Source organism: Euleptes europaea, chromosome 1 (genome assembly GCF_029931775.1).
Source record: "Euleptes europaea isolate rEulEur1 chromosome 1, rEulEur1.hap1, whole genome shotgun sequence".
Lineage (NCBI taxonomy): Eukaryota > Metazoa > Chordata > Lepidosauria > Squamata > Sphaerodactylidae > Euleptes > Euleptes europaea.
Genome location: NC_079312.1, coordinates 74,705,813 through 74,726,063, shown reverse-complemented (window position 1 = coordinate 74,726,063; position 20,251 = coordinate 74,705,813). Strand labels below are relative to the sequence as shown.

At 43.1% G+C, this 20,251-nt stretch overlaps 1 protein-coding gene across 1 annotated transcript in view; it reads right to left on the bottom strand.

Moving 5' to 3' along the window:
* The window catches only part of CACNA2D2 (calcium voltage-gated channel auxiliary subunit alpha2delta 2), a 720,324-nt gene that overhangs the window by 225,660 nt on the left and 474,413 nt on the right, over window positions 1–20,251 (bottom strand). Inside the window, exon 5 of the mRNA XM_056867097.1 lies at window positions 3,629–3,673. Coding sequence (XP_056723075.1) covers window positions 3,629–3,673 — 45 coding nt within the window. The remainder of the gene's footprint in view (window positions 1–3,628; window positions 3,674–20,251) is intronic.

Genomic DNA, 20,251 nt, shown 5'->3' with positions numbered 1-20,251 from the left:
GGGCGGCTCCAGGCCATGGACAAGGAAGAAGGAGGTTCGGGGAACAATCATCTGCTTACCTATTAGTGCATGGCCTCCCTTTGGGAACCTGGCTGAGGAGATGGGGTACCTGTTTGGGTTCAGAACTGAGAGAGGTCAGCCACGGATTGTGGACTTTGCTCTCTCTCTTGGGTGTTTGTGCAAAGTGCTAGTCAAGTAGTACAAAGTGCCCTCTCTTTTCTCACCACCAAGGTGCCTTGGTGCTCGTTCTAAGTCCTCATAGCAGGGAGCTGTCGGACAGTGTCCCATGCTGCGCCCTCTACCTCGTGAGTTATGGAGCATTCTGGCTGGTATTTATATAGGACTGTGTGTGTGTGATTGGATGCTGGGGAGGGGACTTGGCCATAGCAGGTCTGGTGTAGAACGATCCAAATGACAATGAGCAGGCTTTTCAAGTTGCTTCCTTACACTGGAATGCATGTGCTCCCTTTTTCTTTAAGGTTTTCATATCCTTTAAAGGATTTCTTCCTAATCTTTCCCTAACAATACTATGAAAGTTCAGGGAGAACAGTTTTGTCAAATTCCTTGTCCTCAGTTCTTCCTGCTCCAATTGGTCCTTGTTTGATGGTGGTCAAGAGACTTGCATTGTTCAGGTGCTCGTTTTCCCCAGAGAGAGCCAAAAGCACTGAACTAAGCTCTATGACAATGGAAATACAGCCAGTGCTGGGCTGAGTTAAGCCAGGGGCTCATTCTTGGGAGTTGTTTTGAACAGTCCTCTTTCTCCAAGTATTCTCATTACATGCAGTAACTAGGAAAGGCCTACTTCCTTGGGGAACTAAAGCTCTCTGGTTTATACTTAACATGCTGATTGCCAGAATTACAGGATAACTGTGCCGGGAGGAGGGTAGAGAATTAGATTCTGTCTCTAATTAGATGTTTGCTCTTCATTTGAATTTTAGATGCCAGCTTTAATTTTAGAAAATTTCCCAGGAAGCAAAGTGACTTTCTCAAGCAAAAGTGCACCTGGCTCCTTCAGGCTTTCTTTGATGGGCTGTCACAAAATGCACAAAGGGGGCCGGCCACTGATTCTTCTTCTCCAGGCCCAATGGACATATCCATTACCTGTCAGTTCTCGGGAGACATTTGCTCAAATAAAAGGGGTTCTCCCAAGTTGAGAAAGAGCTGTTAGAGGTAGGCAGGAGAGCTACACAGGCATGTATTTGCAATAGATCTTTTTGGCCTCACCTTGTCGCAGCTAACATATGAGCTGCTGTATGTTATGTGAAAAGAGACATTGTTAATTTTTTAGCTTACCCCCAACCTGATTCTTAACTCCTCCATTTTATCCTCACAATATCCATAATAGGCAAGGTTACCAACTTTTTAAAAGGATGCTACTGAAATTGATTCATTACATTTTCTCCATCATTCTTCCTCCAAGGAGTTCAAGGCAGCACCCCACCTTCATTTTATCCTCATAACACCTCTGTGAGGTAGGTTAGGCCAGGCCAGAGTGACTTATCCAAGGTCATTCACTGAGCTTCATGGTTGAATGGGGATTTGAACCTGAGTCTCTCCATTGGAGGAGCCCCCATGGTGCAGTGTGGTAAGCTGCAGTATTGCAGTCCAAGCTCTGTCCACAACCTGAGTTCGATCCCGACGGAAGTCGGTTTCAGGTAGCTGGCTCGAGGTTGACTCAGCCTTCCATCCTTCCGAGGTTGGTAAAATGAGTATCCAGCTTGCTGGGGGTAAAGGGAAGATGACTGGGGAAGGCACTGGCAAACCACCCCGTAAAGAGAGTATGCCTAGTAAACGTGGGGATGTGACATCACCCCATGGGTCAGTGGTGACCCAGTGCTTGCACAGGGGACTACCTTTACCTTTTACCTCTCCATTGGAACTCTGACACATTAACCACTACACTGCACTGATCTTTCAGAGCAATTGAGCTAGGTTGTTTTGGACAGAAATCAATCCTTGAAGAGATAACCAGCCAGAAGAAAGAATACACAACTGTCATATATCATCATCATATACTCTAACAGTCAACCATGGCCCCATCTACAGAAACTTGAATTCATGGATTGTGGTCATGTAGAGAGAAAGGATCCCCCCCCCCTGAAAATTTTGGGGAACCCCACAGGTTTGCAGAAAAATGTGCAAGTTCAAAAAAAAAGGAGATAAAATTATATTGCCCCCCAAATAGTGGAACTTTGTCTGCAGTTGTGCAGACAATGCTCCTCCACTGGCCTAGCAATATTTACCACCTGGCCCATGTGTGTCAGATGCTAGAAGAAGGGGAGCCACTGCTTGAGTGCAGGTGGCTGCAGGCAAGCACGGGAGGGGGATGGGAAGCCAGGAGCCACCCAACGCCATTATCATTCCCCTTAGAGCAGCTGAGAACAAACGATTCATCTGAAAGATGGGACAAAGGGGGGGGGGAGGCAGAGCACTGGGTTGGAAGGTAGAGGGATTAGAAGGAATGGCACTGGGGCAGGCAAGCAGAGATGATGGTAACGCAGGAAAGCAGGCAGAGAAGAAGCCCCTGCTGCCCCTACATTCACATCAGTCACTCTGGCAGAAGAAATGGCACTACAGGTGGGCAGGAGGCTGGCCAGCCAGCCATCAGCAGGGCAAGGCAGTGGGACAGGGGGGCTGGCAAGAGGTTTGACAGAAACCAGGAAGAGGCAGAGGTGGGGAAGAAGGAGAAGTGACAGAAACAGTGATGGGGGAGGACACAAAAAGGGAGGGAAAGTGTCCAGGGGGCAGGGCAAGAAAGAGAAGGCAGTGCGGAGGAGATGGAATGGACCCCCCTTGAGTCTCATAGGTCCCAGTTTTTTTATTATAAAGGCTTGGCAACTGAGTTATTACAACAGACCCACTATAGTAGGCAAGATGGTTATTCTTTAATACAGTTTAAATAAAAATGTTTTAAGCAGTCCAATAAAGCCACTAAAAGTTTCATGAAATATAGCAAACACACACAAAAGTATGCCTGTTTTGACTCCCTCCTCCAAATCTTGAGATCAATAAGAGCAATTTCTTTCCAGTTCCATTATCTGAACTGCCCCTTGATTTTTATTTTTGACAAAGAGTTTTGAGATTTACTGTTATACCCTCACCATCCTGTGGCAAGGCTAGGCTGTAAGACACAATGTGGCATAATGTTCAGATTAGGACTGGGGAGACCCCGGATTCAAATTCCTGCTCCGCCATGAAACTAACTGGGTGTATTTAGGCTAGTCACACTCTCTCAGCCTCATCTACCTCACAGGGTTGTTCTAGGGCTACTATGTAGGGACGGGACCATATGAACCCATGGGAGCTCTTAAGAGAATGAGTGGGATGTCATCATTATCACAGATGTTGAACATAATAAAATTTTTGTTCCATACTGGCAAAACCTATTTCATTATGCAGGTGCACAGACAGATGAATAACTATTACAACTCCAGTGTAAATTAGGTTTGCAAAGCTGGAATGAAAGCTACATTGATCAATGAAGTGTAGGTTCAGGTAGGGTCCAGCGCTTAGGAGTGTTAGCTTTCAACAAATATGGCAAAGAAGACAGCCATTCTAACCTGTTGGAATTAACACGTAACCAATAACAGCACAGAGCATGAGCAGTGGCCGGTTGGAAGGTACTTACATATTTTGTTTCAGCCTTGGAGTCATAGTATTCAATATCATTCTCCTGCCGGACAAAGGGGAAAAATGTTATAAGTAAGCTGACCTCAGTAGCAGACCTCAGGAGAAAAGGCTTTAATATGTGATCACCCTAGCAGGGTTATCAACGTGTAGTCTTTGGGGACAGAACCTAGTTGACTCCTGCAGACTGGGGGCAGAGCTAGGGTTGCCAACCTCAGGTACTAGCTGGAGATCTCCCACTATTACAATTGGTCTCCAGCCGATAGAGATCAGTTCACCTGGAGAAAATGGCCGCTTTGGCCATTGGACTCTATGGCATTGAAGTCCCTCCCTGCCCTCCTCAGCCTCCACCCCAAAAGCCTCCCACCGGTGGGGAAGAGGGACCTGGCAACCCTAGGCAGAGCATATAGCAAGAGTTTACAGCTTGCTTCTGGAGTCAGTATTGGCAGAAACACTAGCTCGTGCCTCTGCTTGCATTCTAGGGAGGAGTACAGAAGCCATCAAGGGAAGTGACTATAGTAACAGTCCCCACAGTTGGAGCGGCCATAAGCTTCAGTTACCCCGTCTTCCTTGGTTTAGCAAAGCTTGTGGAGGTGCAGTTAGAGCAACCTCACACATGCACCATCAAGGACCTAATCACACATTACAAAATCTTGGTGTGTCCCACGTATCCACCCTGGTCTTGCCAACTGATGTGTTCTGGGAATCCCATATTCAGGACTTAATTCCCAGCCCAGCGCAGGATACCTGGGAATTAAGTTCAGAGAATGAAACTGCCAGAGCACATCTGTCAACAGAGTTGCGGCAAAACAGGGGTTCGTGGAGGAGAGAGACCCGAGACCGTTAGTCGAGAAAACAGTTTTATTGCAGCTGTGGCCCAGCCTCCTTAACAAGCATAAAAAGACTGAGCCCCGATTGTACTGGGAAATGAACTTTTATCCTAATTCCATGGTAAGACATGACACGTCACCATTTGGTGCTTATCTGGTAGTTTCACAGAGTCAGGAGCACAGGAGCACAGCGGTTCAATCCAGTCCCCTTTATCATTCACCATGACTTCCCCCCCACTGACTCAACGCACAGAGCTGTCTTGTACTGCAGCAGACTTTTTCCCCTTGCTGTCTCAACAGGACTAAGATGGACACATGTGGTACACATAGGGTTGCCAGGTCCCTCTTCACCACCGGCGGGAGGTTTTTGGGGTGCAGCCTGAGGAGGGTGGGGTTTGGGGAGGGACTTCAATGCCATAGAGTCCAATTGCCAAAGCAGCCATTTTCTCCAGGTGAACCAATTTTTTATTAGCTGGAGATCAGTTGTAATAGCAGGAGATATCCAGCTAGTTCCTGGAGGTTGGCAACCCTAGGTACACAAGGTCTTTGCAATGAATTATTAGGTTTTCATCCACAGTAGTGCAAATGACAGACTGGGGATAAAGTTTGTGATTTGGCATACTTTATTAAACCTTTTTATATCTTGCCCTTCCATCCAAAAATGGATCCTTAGAGTGGATTATAGCAAGTTAAAAATTATGCAAGGCACAAAATTATAATAAGAAACAAAATAGGTATCATCCTGTAAGGCACACCCATGGCAGAACTTCTACCAAACATTGCTAAAACTAACCCATTAACACAAGACCACGCCATAGCAAATAATCAATAACATATCCCCAAGTACCTCATAGAAAGGGCATCTTTAGCATATGGCAGCAGAATGCCATAAGAGACTTTACCCAAAGAGGTCTGGGAAAGTACAGATTTCTGGTTTTTTCATACAAAATTCTGGCAACTAGCCCCCCCAAATAAACAAACAACCAAACTAACTGAAACACCAGCAAAGAAATTTTGCCTGGATGGTTGACAACCAAAGTACTCAGATAAAATGCATGTATTCATTAGATCTGGCGTGTAGAGACAGTTTACATGGCATAGATCTGGCAAAGTAGTTTATTTTTAATTTTAAAAACTTATCTGAAACTATAATTCAAATCCTAGTCAGCCATCTCTTGCCTCTTTCTTTTTAAAGGCATTCTTACACTATTGGTTGTAAATTGCCTATAGGAGGCAAACTTCAACTTCTGCTGCAGAATTTCTGCTTCTAATGGGTATTTTCAAAGCCCACCCTGGGCTTCAGCTTTGCAAAGGGGAGCTTTCACTTCTAGCCAAGAAGCAATGGGCACAATTAAGGTGCTTACTGCTCTCCTCCTCACCCATCTCTTTCCCCTCAACTGTCCCCTCCTCCCCCTCAGCTGCTTCCTCCCCATCTAAGTTACAAACCTATGCTTGCTATGCTGGGGAGAAGCAACAGGAAAGGAAAAAGCAACATGCAAGGCAAGGATTAAGTTCTCTTCTCTCACTTCCCTGGCACTGCAACAGAAGCGATGGCCAGGCTTTGACAAGACACTATAGAACTGGAACATATGGGTGCTACCCTCCATAAATGGGTGCCGGCATATACCCTGTGTTTTGTCATCAGTAGAAAGGTACAAGAAATACAGGAATGGAGGCAGAAATACATGGGTTAAATTGGTTAAATTTCCCAATCTCTGCTCCTCTATGGAAGGTCATACTGGCTTTCCTTTTAACGTTGAAACCTCTGAATCTATAGGGACAAGAAATATATGCTAATTCCTTCAGGGGAATCTATGCTAATGCTGGAGGAGATCTGAGATGCTAATAACCTCTTCTACTTAGAGCCACTAAACAGGCAATGAAAAATTAAGGAGTGATTTCATCATTCCTGTGAAGAACTGCAAGTCATTAATTTGTGGTATTTAGAAACTATTTACATAGAGAGGTCTATTCCAATTCATGTGCTAGGACAAGCAGCAGCTGATAAAATTCAGAGAGCAGTAATACTGTCGAGATAGAATTTTACATTCCATTTAAAGGAGTAGTTAAAGGGTACTTGAAGTCTCTCTTCTGCATGCAAGAATGTGAACAGGACTGCAGGAGTGAGAGCATTGCATTCTCCTCTTGCGGCACACACATCTCCACCTCCACCGCAGCTGCCACACACCAGCACAAAGACATCTTGCTCAGGCCCTGAAATCCTGACGCAGAGGCTTAACTTAACAGTATCACCCCTCCTAACAGGGGTGTCCCCCTCCTGGACACACACCTTAATTTGACGAGGGGGTTTGTGTGTGTCAGTGAAGCTGAGTGCAACACTGTAAGGAGTTTAGACTCTCTCAAGAGGCTAAACTCCTAACAGAGTCACTCAAGGTGGAATGGTCACAGCTAACACACCAGACTGAGATACATCCACCTCCTTCAGGGATCAATGGCCACATCGGCAGAAAAGAATGGACAGTTCCAACAGTGATGGGAGCGGAGGAATCCTTGAAGGGTAACTACTGGGCAGCAGCAGCAGCGGAAGGTGACACTGGCGGAGGATCTATCATAGTGCAATCCTGGCAGTGAGTGTACTGAAGTGGACTGGATTAGGACATTTTTAGTCAAAAATTTACAAAGCATTTTATTCTAGAACTGACAAACACAGCCACCCAAAGAGCATTATAATCAGCTGACAACAACCTCCTTGGGATTCCTGGCTTGAGAAATAGCCGGCTGTCCTCAACCAGGGCCAGGGCTTTATCGGCCCTGGCCCGGTGGAACTCTTTGTCAAAAGAGACCCGGCCTTGCAGTAACCCTTCCCCTCCTTTTTCTTTCACCTTAATAAAGGATGATTTCCCCACCCCCACCATTCTTAATCTGGTATAGTGAGGGAATAACCATTTGGGCACCATTTTAGTTCATTTAAATTTTTAACATTGTGTGTGTGTATACATACGCGCGCTCGCCTTATGATCTGTTTTTTAAATTATTGATTAATGTATTGTATTTGTTGTAAGCCGCCCTGAGCCTGGTCTGTGTCAGGAAAGGGTGGGGTAGAAATCTAACAAACAAACAAGCAAACAAATAAATAAGAAATGGAGTTGCTCTAACAGTGAGGCAAGATATAACACAAGCAATTAGGGGCTATAATGTGAGGTCTGACCGAATAATATCAATCAGGCTTCATGGAAACTAAAGCCTATCAACATAACCATCGTTCATGTTTATACCCCATCTAGAGATGCTGAAGAGGAAGAATGAAGCCAAAGAAAAATTCCAAAATACAACCCAAACAACATTCCTAAAGAGTTTAAGAACCATGTAAAGAACAGGTTTTCATTACTAAGTTCAAGTGAATGTTAACCAGAAGAACTATGGGTTGAAACCAGAGATAGTATCAAGGAAGTATGCAAAAAGACTATAGCCAAAGGAACTGAAAAGCCTCAACTGATGACTGATGAAACTCTCTCAATTGCTAAAGACAGATGAGAACCGAAAGTAAAAGGTGACAGAAATAAGAATCAGAATCTAAATGCAGCGTTCCAGCAACTTCCATGTGGAAACAGAGAACTATTGCCAGCATAAAGAAAAAGAACAAAAAAGAACAAGAGATCTGTTTCACAAAATCCAAGAAGTCATAGAGAAACTTAAAACATGGTTAGGCACACTGAAAGATCAACACAGAAATAATGCATGACAAAATAATGAAAAGATAGAAAAAAATACACTAAAGAACAAAACAAGAAGCGATGAAAGGATGACAGATTCCTTCAAAGAAGATTCTTTTGAAGAAGAGCCTGCAGTTTTTGAAAGTTAAGTGAAAGCTGCACTTGAAGTTATTGGGAGAAACAAATCACCATGAGTAGATGGGATATCAATAGAGCTGTTTCAAGCCACAGAAGCAGAGTCCACAAATCTTAACAAGAATATGCCAATAAATAACAAAACAATGGACCACACACTGGAAACATTCAATTTACATTCTGATTCCAACAAAAGGAGACATCAAAGACTGCAGCAGCTATCGGACCATTGCATTAATTTCTTGTGCAAGAAAAATTATGCTCAAAATTTCACAACAAAGACTGTTGCCATATATGGAATGAGAAATGCCAGATGTTCAAGCTGGATTCAGAAAAGTACGAGGCACCAAAGATCATACTGCAAATTTAGATTGGTTACTGGAGCATACGACAGAATTTCAGAAAGAAATCAGCTTATGTTTCATTGATTACAGCAAAATGTTCAACTGTGTGGATCATGAAAAGCAATGATTTGTTTAAAAAGAAATGGGTTTGCCAAACATGTAATTGTTTTGATGTGCAACCTATACTCTGGACACGAGGCTACTGCTAGGGCAGAATATGGAGAAACAGAATGGTTTCCAACTGGCAAAGGGGTCAGACAAGGATATATTTGCATGAGTCTTCATTTGTTATTACTTCTGTGGGAAATGATTTGTTCACTTGGATGCTAATCCATTCCCAGAGGATATATCTGCCAACAGACATAATGCAACAAGGAATGACCAACCATTTGTCCTTTTACTATCACTCAAAGAAAACATAGGGATCTTAATAGCTATGCAGTGGAGACAAATGCATAAAAGACATCTTCTAGAGTACAATCCACCAAGTATTGTTGAAATCAACTTCTACTAATTTTAATGAAGCTTCCACAGAAGCCCTAAACAAGTCCCAGTGAATAAATGAACATTGCCTAGTAGCAGCACTTGGTAGACTAAGCTCTGTGTTAGAACTAAAGTCTAATAATGTTGTGTACTGCTTTAGAGTGTTCAAAGCACTTCACATTATCTCGGTAATCCCTGAAACAGCCTTACAAGGTAGACCAATATTGTTATCCTCATAATGAAGAATGGGGTGTGGGGGGGAGGCTCTGAAATAGTAGCTTGACTAAGACCATGTGCTCATTTCAAGGCAGAGGCAAGATTCAAAATATTAATCTATTAACTATTAAGCTACAGTTGCTCTCATATCTACTCAAACACATAAACTGTCAAACAGATGGTGCCTACAGCAACACGTTATCTATGATATGAAAGCAGAGCATGATGAAGCAATTACACAAACAGTCTAAGGCATGTTTAAACTAGCATGACTTCAGTCTGGCACAGTAAATCATTACAAAAATCAATTAAGGATGTTCATTCAGGTATTTCTGGACTGAATATATATCCAAAAAACCTTATGCGTACTATTAATACAGACAGGGCATTTTTTGGGTATATATTCAGACCAGAAATAACTGAATGCACATCCTTAATTGATTTTTGTAATGATTAACTGTGCCAGACTGAAGTCATGCGATATTCAGGTTTTCCAGAATACTGATAATCAGCTGCAGAAATTTCAGAAATATTCAGGGCTGGCGCTGGAAGGCTTTCGGGTTTGCTTTTCTTCAATTCCACAGGATTCCCAGGCAATAGGTAGGAGAAGGAAGGGAGGGAGGGAGCGCTCCCATGCAATGGGATCAGACATTATGGGGAGCACTTGAACTTTCTGCCCAATCATGATGATTCTTTCACAGTAGGGTTGCCAAACTCCAGGTACTAGCAGACAATCTCCTGCTATTACAACTGATCTACAGCCGATAGAGATCAGTTCACCTAGAGAAAATGGCTGCTATGGCAATTAGACTCTATGGCATTGAAGTCCCTCCCCTCCCCAAACCCCACCCTCCTCAGGCTCCGCCCAAAAAACCTCCTGCCGGTGGCGAAGAGGGACCTGGCAACCCTATTTCACAGCCTTCCATGGCTCTCTTAGCATGGACAAAGAGGATAAAAAGCAGGCCTGCAGCTTGGCTCCATTTCATGACTAGATTTTTTTCCTTTCCTTTCCTTTCCTTTCCTTTCCTTTCCTTTCCTTTTACCCCTTAGAAGCTCCTTGATCAATTGATCTTGAGAAGCATATATCTAGTGTTGGAGGAATATAAGGATTGAAACAAATCTTGCCACTGACAATGTAGTCTTGGGGTCCCTATCGCTTAGTAAAAAAGGCATTATGTCAGTCACAGAGGCATTGGATTTGTATATTAAAAAAGGGGAAATATAGTGCGATCGAAGTTCCTCGTAAAAGCGGCATTCCAAAAGGGCATGGGCTAATGAGTCAATAGAGCCAGAAGAGCAAGGGCAGATCCTGTCTGAGTATGGTATATTCAGAATTCTGCCCTGCATTACCATAGAAGGGTTAGCATTCAATCTAGCCAAGCAAATAGCTCTACAGAGATGAGGAGTTGTCAGATAATATGTATAGGTAGGCAGACCACGTGGAAGGAGTATTCCGAAGAACTGGGATGAACAGACGCGATGAGCACGAAAAGTAGTGCTGTTATAATCGAGCTCTTTAATGCGCTTTTTAATTTTGGTAAAAGCTTCAGTTTTCCCAAGATCTAATAACATATCCTGCGAGAAGCCCAACAACGACAGTTTCTCATCTAAGATTTTTTGCCATGAGGATTTAAAAGAGTCATGCTTCAGAGAAGCTAGGAACCCCAGTGCTAAAGCACAGTTTAAGGTGTAGTTTAAAGGTGGCCAACCACGCCCTAGCTTCAAGTGACATTTGGCCAAACTCAGAACGAAGAGTAACGCCAGCAACACATCGAGGGGCATTTAGGAGGTTTCGTAAGAACTGAAGCAGTGGATGATCTATAGATTCATTGATGACTGTTATCCAGATGGCAACACCAAAGAGGATAATTGGGGCAATTTTTAGGTTAAAAACCTGAATAGCGCTTGGAATATATTTGCCACCTTTGGTGTGAAAAAAGTTGACAATAGCACCAACCCCAGGACTAGATTTTTGGGGAGTGCTGTTCGCTTGCTGCTGCTTGCTGCTACGGCTAGCCTGGAAAGACCTTCTTCTTACATGCCTGCAGGACATTTTCTGGACTGGTTCTCACAGTAGACTTCATTTAAAAATATTATTTCAAGTTTTTTGTTTTTGCCTGGGGGGTTGTAGCTGGGGAGAAGAGTGAGCCTTTTTTCCTTTCTGTTTCTTGGCTTGTGATACTGGGTTCACTTCTCTTGGCTTGTTTTTGAATTTTTAACTGCTTTGCATTTTCTTTGTTTCTAAAAGTCATCTTCTACTTCACAATCAATTCAACTATGTCATACAAAAATTACTGTTGAAAACATTAAACGTTAAATTGAACACCTAGTTCTCCATTCCAAAAATCAAAAAGGGCTTCCAAGAATCAAAGAAGTAACCGTGTTACTGGGGGAGGCCGGGGTATAAATAAAATTTATTACAATTATTATTGTTGTTTCTGTTGCTGCTGTTATTATTATTCTCAAACCATGGCGGTACTCACCTGTCTGCTGGATGACTTGGATTCTTGTTATGTTTAAATTGTTCAAACTGTAATGTTAAAATTGTCCTCTGCTTTTAAAACTGAAAAGTGAACTATACTGCAACAAATAAAAAATTCACAAAGGTCATTCCCTGAACAGGGCTTTCTTAGAATTTACAAAAGTACTGAATGATTTGAAGAACTGGCCACAACTTTACCACACACGTAAGTCTAAACGTACAAACACTTCTCTGTTTTGTCAGTATTAACAACTCTGTCATGCTGAGGAACTTGCACAATGAGCCAAGAGAGACTAACTCCTCTTTGGAGTTATCACGGAGACAAAACCTGCTCAACTAAAGCACTTTCCTCTTCCTTCTACAAACTGCTAAAACTCAAGCTGACAAAATTCTTCAGCTTAAGGAGATCTGTGCCAATTACTTAGGCAGAGAGCAAGAATATAATCAATGGAGGGGATGTTTGCTAGCTGGATATAAAGGACTAGGCAGAAGCTTATCTTTAACATTTGGCATGGAACTTACCCTCTTCAGCAGAGATTAGCATGTTCCAGAGTTATGTACCGCTCATGATTATGAAATGTATTAAGAATCAAAGAAAGTTAAGGCAATATAAAAATTGGCTCAGTATCTATAGGTTACAAGCATAAATATAAACAAATATAAGAATACATACACACACACACACAATATTCCCTTAAAAAAGAGTTGTGGCCCAAATAGCAGCCTCACAAATGTAAATTAAAAAAAAAACATTATTGACCCTGACGAGATGCATTTCTGCCCATCGACCTTCCTTAGTGGCCAAATAATATTAATCATACAAAAAGGCCAAAACATGTTTTTTAAAGAAATATTGTCTGTACCTGTATTTGTTTATATTTATGCTTTTAATCTATAGATATTTTGCCCATATTTATATTGTCGTAACATTTTTTGGTTCTTAATTCAATTTATTTTGGGTTATTTCCCTTTTTTCTTTTGTTGACTTCGAAATGTATTCACCAACTGAGTCTGTGCCGAGTTATAGTTTGGGAGAAGATTACTGGTATTTAGATCAAAATAAGCCTTCAACCAGGAAAGGCAAGGAAAATGGATTTGTGGGATGTTGATTTTTCATGGGATTTGCGGGGAGGCCTGAGGGAGACATGCCTAAACCAGGGGCTGCCAGGGACAAGCCCAGCTTGGGGGCTGTCAGAATGGCCTCCCACCAAGTGGCAGGGGACTACACAGCTGGCCACCATCCTCGTGTGTCCCGGGCACTGCCATCTCATTTCAGTCTCAGCAGTTGGGCTGGGAATAGCCATCTGCCTGCAGACGGGCAGGTCGATAGTAAGGATAACGCCCCCATGCCATGCCATTGCCTGGCTGCTGCAATCAATAAAGTTGTGACCATTTCTATCCAACCTCTGTTGCTGTGTAGTGGCTTGCATGTGTTTATTAATAAGTAGACAGGGTTTCTCCAAGTAATAGGTCAAGGTGCGTGCCTCAGGAGCGCCCTCACACAATTAGGGACTAGGCTGGCAATCATTACTCTTGATGAACCTTCTGTATTGGTTGGAAATAAACTCAGGTACAGTCCAAAACTATTTATTTACATTATTTGTAGCCCTCTTTTTTCACTGAGACTCAAGGTGGATGACAGAGGGTTAGTTATTATGGTCAACAGGATTGAATACCCAAGAGACAGTGCAATAGGGTTTGGTCTACAAAAATCCAAATATGAAACAAAGCACACACATTTAAACATGACATGTTAAATGATGCAGAAGTTACATAGTTGAAGCATGCTTACAGAAACAGACTGTACATAGTAGTATAATCCACAGTCCCTATCCCTTTACCAAAGCATCTTTCAGACATTTTTCATTATAGTACAGGCCTATTAATTGTGTAAGAAAAAAGCCCCACTAAATAATTTAGTTTTGAATAGTTTGTGGAAAGCAATAAAGTGGGAGCTTCCTAACTTCTTCAGGCAGGCCATTCCATAAAATGGAGTCCATAACAGAGAATGCACATGTATGGGGAGCTGTTGATTTAGCAAACCGGCAGAAGGTCTTGCTCAGATGAGCAAAGTTGTCGTGGCAGAGCATTGGGAGAAAGGTGAGCTTTCAGATATGAGGGGAAAAGGCTATGATGGCCTTTTGTATGTGATAATCGATACCTTGAATTGAGCCTGGTAACTGACAGGCAGTCAATGGAGTGACTACAGAATGGGAGTAATACACATGCTCTGCCTAGTTCCAAATAATAACTGAGCTGTGGAGTTCTGCACCAACTAGAGTCTCCAAATTGACTTTGCAGGGTAGGGTTGCCAGCTCCAGGTTGGGAAATGCTTGGAGAATTTGGAAGTGGAGCCTGAGAAGGGCAGGGTTTGGAGAGGGGAGGTATTTCAGTGTAATACAGTCCAACTGCCAAAGCAGTCATTTTCTCCAGGGGAACTGATCCCTGTCACCTGGAGATCTATTGTAATAGCAGGAGATCTGTTGTAATAGCAGGAGATCTCCAGCCACCACCTGGAGGTTGGCAACCCGATTGAGGGAGACTAAGAAATGACAAAACTTGGAAACTCAAAGAGCGTTTAGGAGTATGCCTAGTTTTATTTTATGTGGATAATTTAAGTTTGAAAAGATAGGGAAGGTATATGGGTAGGGTTGCCAGGTGGGTGATATTGGCAGGCAAATCCACCCAGCTGCTCTAAGCTGGGGCTGCGTGTGCATGCAGGCACACAAACGTGACGATGGCACTTCTGGTTTTACTTCCGGAAGCGTCACATTGCCGCGGCTGTTTTAACACTCAAAACCTGGGTTCTGTCACCACGTGTTCTGTAACTGCGTGCACACAACCATTGCAGCCCTGCCTCCTAAAACCTCCCGCTGACTGGGAGGGGGATTGGGCAACCCTATATATGGGGCAGATTTGCATGATTCTGTATGCTGCTTAATCCTACATTCAGCATTTAAATCTGAATGAGGCTTTGTTGAGAACACAAATACACAGCTTTAAGCATTAAAATGATTTCTACCAGCACAGTCTAAAGCAGAGGTCCCCAACCTTTTTGAGCCTGCAGGCACATTTGGAATTCTGACACAGTACGGTGGGTGCAGCAACCAAATGGCTGCCACAGGAGGCAAAGCCAGCCAAGAAATTATTGCCGCAACTTAATTTCAGTAACACAGTGCAGATCCTTGTGCTGTGGTGGCAGCTGCTGGGCAAAACCTGGCCCCATCAACTTCCTAAAAACACTTGGTGGGTGGCAGGAAAGTTGTCGGTGGGCACCATGGTGTTCGCAAGCACTACATTAGGGACCCCTGGTCTAAATGAAAGGTGGACAGAAGGTAGATTGTGGTGGACCACCGGTCAGTTTCCAGTCACTATTTAGAGCAGGGATCCCCAACCTTATTGAGCCTGTGGGCACATTTGGAATTCTGACACGGTGTGGTGGGTGCAGCAACAAAATAGCGGTCATATAATAGCAGCCGTAGGAGGTGGAACCAGTCACAAAATGACAGCCACAGCTTAACTTTAGTAACACCGTGTAGATCCTTGTGCTGTGCTGCCAAAGTAACAAATTTAAAAATCCGCACAGCCAATCAGAAGCCTTGCTGGGCAAAAGCCCTACTAGGCCCCATCCATTTCTTAAAAACACTTGGTGGGCATCAAAAAAGGTGTTGGCGGGCACTGTGGCACCCCATTGGGTATCCCTGATTTAGAACCTGCTAATTTATGGCATTGATTTAAAGAATACGGATCAACAAGGCACTTCTGTGCTTCAGCAAGAATACACACTTAAGGTCACTTAACACAGATTAGTTAAATGTTAAGAGCTCCTGAGTATGGGCTTTTGCTTTGGCAATTTAAAACCCATTGGTAAATCCTAGAAATTCTCATTAAAAAACCACTCAAACAAGCCCTAGACCACATTGGAGTGAAGTTAGTCCACCCCCTAAGCAAAACTGTAGAACTCAGTTGAAACTTCTCTATGCTAGGCTGAGCAAAGAGTGAACTACTCCAAAACCTAGAGTGCAATACTAAAATAAGTATAAGAAACAGAAAGACACTGCTTCCAAATTAACGGGAGCTTGCTGGTACTGTAATTTGTGCAAATAAATTCCAACTGTGATGCCCTAGGTTCTTTTAAATTAGACTTTTCAATATTAAGAACATTCACCTTTCAGATTACACCAAATTTTAAATGGTTGGTCTTTCGCATCCCAGTTTCTGGACATGGGGTATTTTCAAGCAGATTTAAAACCTGCTGCTTTCCAATTTGTTGCTTCTTCCAAAACTGCAGAACTTCTCCATTTGTGCTGCACGCTGAGGACCCTTTTTCCGATGATGCAAACACTTTGTCTAGCCTAATCCTCAACTGGACTTTAATATTTATTGGTTGTAAAGTATGTGATAATCTCTTATTGACTGCTTCTGTGTCTTTGTGATGTGTTAATCCCTTAGCAATTGAAAGTTGTGCAATGTAGCCATGCTGTGAGATCAGATCTAAGGAGGGTAGGGGGGAAAAACCCTGAAAATTGCTTACAGGCTTGGTGTTCTTATTGCAAAACTAGTTGCCTTCCCTTCAGCTTCTGAACACAAAGTATTGCAAACATATTTTCATACATGCACATTCTGAAAACCATATTAAAATTATTAAAACATTTGCAGCCAGGACAAAGCAAACAGTTTCACTAATGGCCTTTTCTAGAATACTTGACATAATTCCTACTTTATAATTCCTAAATCCCATACTACACTCTGTCCTTGTTCCATATGTCTGAACTCTTACAAAGTTTGAAAATATGGTTTAGGTGTCTACATTATAGATAGGCCTGCCAACCTCCAGGTACTAGCTGGAGATCTCCTGCTATTACAAATGATCTCCAGCCAATAGAGATCAGTAGACCTGGAGAAAATGGCCACTTTGGCAATTGGACTCCATGGCATTGAAGTCCCCCCCTCCCCAAATCCCGCTCTCCTCCGGCTCTGCCCCAAAAATCTCCAGGTATTTCCCAACCTGGAGCTGGCAACTCTAATTATAGAGTTAAAAGGATACCAAAACACTGATAGTTTTGAGAATAACTGTACCACTGCAATAATCTTTGGTATAGATCTTCTCTCCCACATTTTATGATCCCTCTTACTGAGGCTTCCATCAGCGAGCCTCTGAATGACCATCAGAGCCTTATAAGATCTTGCAGCTATGTCATGAACGATCCTTCTGCAATAAGTAAGCTGCCCTCTTTGCTGTGATAAAGCACTCCATGTCATCTTTAGTAACACCCTGTGAAAGCTACACTGGGCTACGCCACTATAGACTGAAGCTGAGCTAGTGAATGGAAATAAAATAATCTATTTTTTTCCCTCTTTAAATGGAAGCATGTGGAATCTTCTGCTGCCTCAAAGCTACTTTTAGCTTCGCGCAGCACATCATCAATTTGCCTGTGTGGGACTCACCTGTCATGATGATGAAGCAGAATGACAAAACTGCAACTTTGCTGCTAAGTGGGGGCATCTGCTTCTAATTACACGCGTGTATGCTGGAGTTCCACAATGAGTGGCAAAGGACCTCAGTGAGGCACAGGGGAGTCATTTCACACATTAGTGAGTAAAAAAAGGAGGGCACCTTTTCAGTAATAAATTATTCTCTCCCCTCCCCCAACCCTGCTCACATTATGCGCACACAGAAGCACAGAGCCATTGCACAGTCCTGGATGTCACACAGCTGTATTACTACATCAGAATCAGGACTGGAAGGCCAGCGAGGAATAGTGATTTATTTAGGGTTGCCAGCTCCAGGCTGGGAAATTCCTGGAGATTTTGGGGATGGAGTCTGGTGAGTGTGAGGCTTGGGGAAGGGAGGAACTTCAGTGGGGTATAATGTCATAGTCCACCTTCCACAGCAGCCATTTTCTCTAGGGGAAGTGATCTCTGTTGGCTGAAACACATGAACACATGAAAGTGCCTTATACTGCATCAGACCCTTGGTCCATCAAAGTCAGTATTGTCTACTCAGACCGGCAGCAGTTTCCTGGGTCTCAGGCAGAGGTCTTTCACATCACCTACATGCCTAGTCCCTTTAACTGGAGATGCCGGGAATTGAACCTGGGACCTTCTGCATGCCAAGCAGATGCTTTACCACTGAGCCACGGCCTCTTTTCCCAAATCAGTTGAAACCCCAGGAGATCTCCAGCCCCCACTTGAAGTTTGGCTGCTCTACTTATACTGTGGCACGTATATACTGTCATGCATTACATTTACATTTATTGTTACGGCCATCGGCCAGCACAAAACAACAGAGCAGTGCAAGTACCCATACAACACCAGTAAAAACAACTATACTGTCATATATTTCTGAACTAGATACACAGAACCAGTGGCAGATTTCACTTTGAAATGGAGGATAATACGTTGAAAAGCCACTCAGCACAGCACCATGTTTCTTTATGTTGTTACCATTGCTCCTTCTAACCCTATCCTTAAGGGCAGCAAAACAAGGCAGTGGTTTCTCCATACATGGGATACTGCCCCCCCTTAAATACCAGATGAACAGTGAACATACTTACTATTACTCTCTAGGAAGCATAGAATGTTACAGGCAGTTGAATACCAGTTTAAAGTGGGGGGGCAGGGAGAGAGGAGAGGGATTCTGGCCATCTCAAGCTCCATACAGCTTAAAATAGGATGAAGGCATGTGGTACCCAACCCAATATCCAGACAGACTTCCGAGTCTGTCCCACAGCATAGGGGGAGGGCAATGATAACCTGATACTTGAAGGGGTTTGAGGATAGAAGGAAGAGCATCTTCCTGCTCACCTAGCAGCAAACCTCAGCAATTAGGGCCATGGTGTTATAGTGCTAGATTGCTGAAGTTCAGGGCCTGGTAAGCAGGAAGTTGCTCATTTAGCCTGAGAGATAAACAGGGAGGGAGATCTCTGATTTGTTAAGGGTGTGCACTGAATTGCTCCCTGTGGTGGCTGCCTCCAAGTGCCAAATCCTTCCAGCAGCCTAATAGTCTTAAATCTTTTGAGACCTAGAATACATCTTTAGCTTCCACCTACAACATGGCACCCACTTCCAATTTTTAAATACTTTATATGTGTCCTCCCCTAGTATTTCCTTTTCCACACTCACGCTTCATTGTCTTTTTCTGTTAGGGGTAGAGAAACACAGAAACAGAGAATGGTGATGGTGGTGGCATTGTTGCAACCTAAACCACGTCAAGTTACAACCTGCTTGTGAGTCCTAACTCACAAGATGAAAACCAACCATGGAGTGACCGTGCCATATGGATAAAGCTACAGTTTTAGTGCTAACTACAACTCAGGATACAACTAAACTAAGCTTTCTGTGTGGATGATAAGGGGCTGAACTATATGAGAGACCTGTGATCAGATCTCTAAACATATTTTTAATGTAAAAAAGCAGGCACGGGGGACATAATGTGTGTGTGAGGGTGTGGGGATTTTAACCCTTTCCTGTTTTGCCATTTTCCCAATAGAAATGCAAGCTGTTATGAGCTCTTTTAGGAAAGGTACAATAAAGGTGCCAATCTACCCCCTCCCTACTGAATAGAATAGCAACTCAGTGGGGCATTTTCTATTGGAAAAATGGTAAAGGGAGAAAGGGCCAACTCACTCTTCCTATGCCATAACTTTGATTAAAATGTCCTTCCCATGGCCATTTTTTAAATTTAAAAAATGGTCCAGAGGACCAATATCAGTCTTCCATGTAATGTTCAGTTTGGCCTTTATTCCACACAAGTGGTTTGATACATGGCATCAGTCATCCAAAAGTGTACCTCTTGCACCCACTCAGCCCTTCACAGTAACAGGATTCCAGAGTACTGTTCTCTTCCCTTTTTTATGGTCTGTATGCCCTGGTCAGGGTGCTAGCTCAACTAGTTCCTCAAATGGCATTGTTCCAGTTGGAATACGCATCAGTGGGCCAAGAAGAATGTGGACAGTTGTGAATGAAAAGCTTTGACTTCAGCATCATGTCCTGCAACAGGTCTCCTCTGGCACTTCACACAGTCTGAAAGACTCACACTAGTATGATAATGAAAAACTAGAAGGGAAGGGAAACAAATGGTCTGGTGCTGCATCTTTGAATTTTGGCTGTTAAAAAGCCTAGTCATTAAGGAAAGAGTACTTATCTGTGATTTGTTGTGAAATGCTGAGGGGTTTACAACAACCAGAAAGTAAAAATATTTTTTCTTCCCTTGCTGATTCCCATTCTATGCCTCCCCCAGTCCCATACACTGCTCTGCCCCCTTTCCCCCAGGTTCTCGGCCATCTGCACTTCATAATTAAAGGAACCCCCAGGAGACCTGTAACACAAACGAGCTAATTTCATGTTTAATGATCTTTAATCAGAAGTGAGTGTGACTAACAACAGTTATCCAGAAGGTGCTTTGTTGTTCATTTTATCTTCCATCGTTCCCTCAAAACCCCCTAAATTCTATTTTGA